The 5,924-nt window shown below is 40.9% G+C and overlaps 1 protein-coding gene across 10 annotated transcripts in view; it reads left to right on the top strand.

Moving 5' to 3' along the window:
• The window catches only part of DTNB (dystrobrevin beta), a 409,923-nt gene that overhangs the window by 365,821 nt on the left and 38,178 nt on the right, over positions 1-5,924 (top strand). For all 10 annotated transcript variants that reach the window (XM_032762373.2, XM_032762370.2, XM_075063546.1 and 7 more), the window contains one exon: positions 4,951-5,110. In XM_032762373.2, coding sequence (XP_032618264.1) covers positions 4,951-5,110 — 160 coding nt within the window. The remainder of the gene's footprint in view (positions 1-4,950; positions 5,111-5,924) is intronic.

Genomic DNA, 5,924 nt, shown 5'->3' with positions numbered 1-5,924 from the left:
CCTGAAAGGGGGTTCCAAAGAGGATGGATCTAGACTGTTCTCAGTGGTGGCAGATGACAGAACAAGGAGTAATGGTCTCAAGTTGCAGTGGGGGAGGTTTAAGTTGGATATTAGGCTATTATTTCACTAGGAGGGTGGTGAAGCACTGGAATGGGTTTCCTAGGGAGGTGATGGAATCTCCTTCCTTAGAGGTTTTTAAGGTCAGGCTTGAGAAAACCCTTGATGGGATGATTTAGTTGGGGTTGGTCCTGCTTTGAACAGGGGGTTGGACTAGATGACCTCTGAGGTCTCTTCCAACCCTGATATTCTATTATTTTCTATGATTATACTACTTTACACAAGGACAGAGTTATTCTTTGACCTCGTGCAAAATTTCTACTCAAAGTAGTTTCAAAAGTATACTTGAATCGTGAAACATTATGTATTTACCAGTGTTTTTTCCCGAGGCTTCCCTCGTCTCCTGCAGATGCAAAACTCCATGCATTTGATGTACTGAGAGCCCTTTCCTCCTATCTCCATAAGACAAAATCTTTTTGCAAATCTCCCAGACTGTTTTAGCTGTTAGAGGCATGTCTAGAGGGCAGGGTATTTCCGCTCATAGACTCTTGAAGTGGGTGTCAAACTGTATCAGTATTTCATATGAATTGAATAAATTAGCTCCTTCTCAAATCAAAGTGAACTCTAGAGATCAGGCAGGCTCCTTAACTTAACCAAAATCTGTTGGGTAGCTACTTGGAACTCAATACAAATTTTTACTAATCATTATTGCTTTGTAGCAACTCCAGATTTGACTCTCAGTTTAGCATGGCAGTCCTACAGTCCTTATTTAAGTAGAACTTCTGGCACCCACTTCCTTAGAGAGACAACTGCTAGTCAATCACCTAGAGTGGGATCTCTGTGGACATATAGTGGAAAAAATAAAAATGCTTACCTTACATTAACTGTAGTTCTTTGAGATGTTTTTTCCACAGGGATCTCATGACCCACTCTGCTTCCCCACGAATGTGGTGTGCTCCAGCTTTGGGATTCTTTATTGGTGAAGGAACTGAGTGACATTTGGATCTGCTCCATCCTTTATTCACTCTGTTGAGGGGTGCAAGACATGCAGGGATTGGTGTAGCCCCAATGGATACTGTTTAGTAAAAAAGAATCAGATCTCATGGTGTTGGGGTGCATGCATCCTTAATGTGAGATCTGTGTGGGGAAAACATCTTGAAGAGCCACATTTGCTGAAAGGTAAATAACCATTTTTTAACTTGAAAGTTCTACTTATGATTTTCCTCAAATAATATAGTTGTAGGAAATTCCCACCAGATATGCAGAAAAGCTCCTAGTCCTTCACCTCCTCTACAGGAAGAACTGGAAGTGCTAATAAATAAATACAACTATGACATTGTTGGCATCACTGAAACTTGGTGGGATAATACACATGATTGGAATGTTGGTGTGGATGGGTATAGTTTGCTCAGGAAGGCCTAGACAGGGGAAAAGGGGAGGTATTGCCTTATATTTTAAAAATACACCACTTGGACTGAGGTGGAGATGGACATAGGAGACGGAAGTGTTGAGCGCTCTGGGTAGGATAAAAGGGGTAAAAAACAAGTGGATGTCGTGCTAGGAGTCTACTACAGCCACCTAACCAGGTGGAAGAGGTGGATGAGGCTTTTTTAAACAACTAACAAAATCATCCTCAAAGCCCAAGATTTGGTGGTGATGGGAGACTTCAACTATCCAGATATATTGGGGAAAATCAACGTGGGCACAGACTATCCAATAGTTCCTGAACTGCATTGCAGACAACTTTTTATTTCAGAAGGTTGAAAAAGCTACTAGGGGAAAGCTGTTCTAGACTTGATTTTAACAATAGGGAGGACTCGTTTGAGAATTTGAAAGTAGAAGGAACCTTGGTGAAAGTGATCATGAAATCATAGAGTTTGCATTCTAAGGAAGGGTAGAAGAAGTACAGCAAAATAGAGACCATGGATTTCAGGAAGCAGATTTTGGTAACTCAGAGAGCTGATAGGTAAGGTCCATGGAATCAAAACGAGGGGAAAAACAACTAGGAGGAGAGTTGGCGTTCTTCAAAGGGACATTATTAAGGGCCCAAAAGCAAGCTATTCCGATGGTAGGAAAGATAGAAATGGGGAAAAGACACCTTCGCTTAACCACAAGATCTTGCATGACCTACAAATGAAAAGGAGTCATATAAAAAATGGAACTAGGTCAATTACAAAGGATGAATATAGGCAAATAACATGGGAATGCAGGGGCAAGATTAAGAAAGCAAAGACACAAAATGAAGCTCAGGCTGGCTATGGATAAAGGGAAACAAGAAGACTTTTTATCATACATTAGAAGCAAGAAGAAGACCAAGGACAGGTAGGCCACTGCTCTGTGAGGAGGGAGAAACAGTAACCGGAACTTGAAATGGCAGAGATGCTTAATGACTTCTTTGTTCAATCTTCATGAGAAGTCTGAAGGAATGTCTAACATAGTGAATCTTATGGAAGGGTAGGTTTAGAGATAAAATAAAAAAAGAGCAAGTTAAAACACTTAGAAAAGTTAGATGCCTGCAAGTCACCAGGGCCTGATGAGATGCATCCTAGAATATCAAGGAGTTAAATAGAGGAGGTATCTGAGCCTCTAGCTATTATCTTGGGAAAGTCATGGGAGACGGAGAGATTCCAGAGACTGGAAAAGGGCAAATATAGTGCCCATCTATAAAAAGGAAATAAAAATCAACCCAGGAAACTACACGACGCGTTAGTTAACTTCTGTGCCAGGGAAGATAATGGAGCAAGTAATTAAAGAAATCATCTGCAAACACTTGAAGGTGGTACGGTGATAGGGAATAGCCAGCATGGATTTGTAAAGACAAATCATGTCAAACCAATCTGATCGCTTTCTTGATAGGATAACGAGCCTTGTGGATAAGGAGAAGTGGTGAGTGGTATACCTAGACTTTAGTAAGGCATTTGATCCGGTTCTCGCATGATATTCTTACCGATAAACTAGGCAAATACAATTAGATGGGGTACTATAGGTGGATGCATAACTGCCTGGATAACCATACTCAGAGAGTGGTTATAAATGGCTCCAATCCTGCTGGAAGGTAACACAAGTGGGGTTCCACAGGGGTCTGTTTTGGACCGCTCTGTTCAATATCTTCATCAAACGACTTAGATGTTGGCATAGAAAGTCACTTATTAAGTTGGCGACATCCATACCACTGGGAGGGGATTGCAACTGCTTTGGAGGACAGGGAAAATTCAAAATGATCTGGACAAATTGGAGAAATGTCTGAAGTAAACCGGATGAATTCAATAAAGACAAATGCAAAGTGCTCCACTTAGGAAGGAACAATAGTTTCACACATACAGACTGGAGAGACTGTCTAGGAAGTAGTATGCAGAAAGAGATCTGGGGTCATAGTGGACCACAACTAAATATGAGTCAACAGTGTGATACGTTGCAAAAAAAGCAAATATGATTACTGGGATGCATTAACAGGTGTGTTGTAAACAAGACACGAGAAGTCATTCTTCCGCTCTAACTTCTGCGCTGGTTAGGCCTCAACTGGAGTATTGTGTCCAGTCTGGGCACCGCATTCAAGAAAGATGTGGAGAAATTGAGAGGGTCAGAGAAGAGCAAACAAGAATGATTAAAAGGTCTTGAGAACATGACCTATGAAGGTTGTGGACTCTCCATCTCTGGAGATATTTAAGAGTAGGTTAGATAAATGTCTATCAGGGATGGTCTAGACAGTATTTGGTCCTGCCATGAGGGCAGAGGACTGGACTCGACCTGTCGAGGTCCCTTCCAGTCCTAGAGTTTATGAATCTATGAATCTACAGCATTTATGACTCGCTTTTTAATATATTTTCTTTAGCTTAAATGGAGTGAGGTACCAATGATGAAGTTGTTTGTAGTAATTTTCCTTAATGGTTACACAATTAGGTGCGGCTTTGTCTTTACTCCAGTTATTTTTCAATTGTTCCAAAGAGATATTTGTTTTTAGATCCTTTTCCCTTTTTTCCATAAAGGGAATCTTATCGTTTAAAGCTATCAGTAACATCCATTATACCATACTGAGATCAGGTCCTCTGAGGTGGTCTTCCCCATAATTAGTGTTTCTATCCTCAGTTAATAGTCTGCTGGAAACTTGAGGTACCTAAAAAGGAAATTCACTATTTTTTAATGGGCAGCTGTACTGGTAGGGATTTTGCTGCCAAAGAAAATGAAATGGTTCTCCCCTTCCTTCGTTTGGATTTCTACCATGGATCGCATCTTTAAGGTCAAAGTCATGTGGTCCACCATGAAATCTGAGTCCTGAAAAGAAACTGTGTTTATGGACTCTGGGGAAAGAGGTGCCTACATTTTCCCCACTTGTGAAGCGAACTATCTCAAAATCTGAAGAGTTCTCTGCTCCATTTAATATTTATATGGATAATGAGAATGACCAAGTTAAATTAGATAGTCTGATGTATGTGATATAAATCCTCATGCTTCAGATCATAAGCCCACACCATATGATAGTGGCTAGGGAGAAGCTGTAGGCAGGTTATTCTATAAATGCCCACTGTGGGGTTTCTTGCACTTACCTTTGAAGCATCTGGTATTCTTCACTGTCAGGGAAAAAATACTGGACTAGATGGTCATGTGGCTCTTTAATCCTTGTCTTGACTCTTCTCTGAACTCTCTACAGTTTATCAACATCCTTCTTCAATTGTGGGCACCAGAACTAGTATTGACTTCTGTGAGCTTTGGATCTGGGAGGAATGTGAGGGCTACCATTCATATGTTCAGAATACTCATATCATGAATATTTGCGTAAAGTGTCTGAATTTTATTCTCTCCTTAAGTGCTTTGTACAAGATTGTTGACAGACATTGAACCAAAACATATAAAATTAAACAGTTTGGAAACTCAGTGTTATATTTCCCTTTACAGGCTCAAGCAGCAAGCTCCCCACACTCCTCACCTACCCATGGAGCCAGTCGCCCAATGCCAATGCCTGTCAGAGCCACTTCCGCTGGCTCTACCCCAACTCACGTACCTCAGGACTCACTTGCAGGAGTCGGGGGAGATGTGCAGGAAGCTTTTGCACAAGGTGAGCGTAGCACATACCAAAACCCCTGCTATTGCCAAACACTGAAGTGATTGATTATTACACAAATGTAATACAGCAATTTTAATATGATAATTACTGATATTATTTCACTTGGACTCTGCCAAAGCAGAATGGAAGTATACTTTTAAACTACAGGAGTAGGCGACACAGGTATTAACAAAAAGAGTTGTGTGACCTAATCCTGGCCTCCCAATTTTTCAGCCACCATTTTGTGCACGTGAATAATTAGACACTTAAACATTATCCAGTTGCACCCACAAATCAGGTAATTAAATTTCACGTCACAGTGCTGTGAATTGAGTGCAAAAAGAGAGACCACTTACCAAAATTTGGCCCAGAGGATGCAGAGAGGAACAGAATGGTAGCCATCAGGAAAAAATAAACAGCACTCTCAACAGAGTGTTCAGCTAATATTCACTTTGTAAGTTGATTATTAGGTTTAAAAAAAAAAGTTGAAATTTTGGACTGCAATTAAGTGAATACTAAACTGAATGTAGCCGTTAACAAGTATGTAAATCTCTGAACAGGCAAACACTCTGGTATAAACCTAAAAGTGTCAAAACACTGTGTGAAGTATCAGAGGGGTAGCCGTGTTAGTCTGGATCTGTTTCATCATCTGGACCCATGGGAAGGAGACTCTGGAAAAATTCCACCATGATTTCAACAGCTTCCTCCCCACCACCAACCTCAGCCTGGACCAATCTACACGAGAGGTCCACTTTCTAGACACCACGGTGCAAATAAGTGATGGTCACATTAACACCACCCTATATCGAAAACCTACCGACCGCTA

The sequence above is a fragment of the Chelonoidis abingdonii genome, chromosome 3, assembly GCF_003597395.2.
Source record: "Chelonoidis abingdonii isolate Lonesome George chromosome 3, CheloAbing_2.0, whole genome shotgun sequence".
NCBI lineage: Eukaryota > Metazoa > Chordata > Testudines > Testudinidae > Chelonoidis > Chelonoidis abingdonii.
The sequence above is the reverse complement of the archived record's forward strand: the minus strand, read 5'-3'. Positions and strand labels throughout refer to the sequence as shown.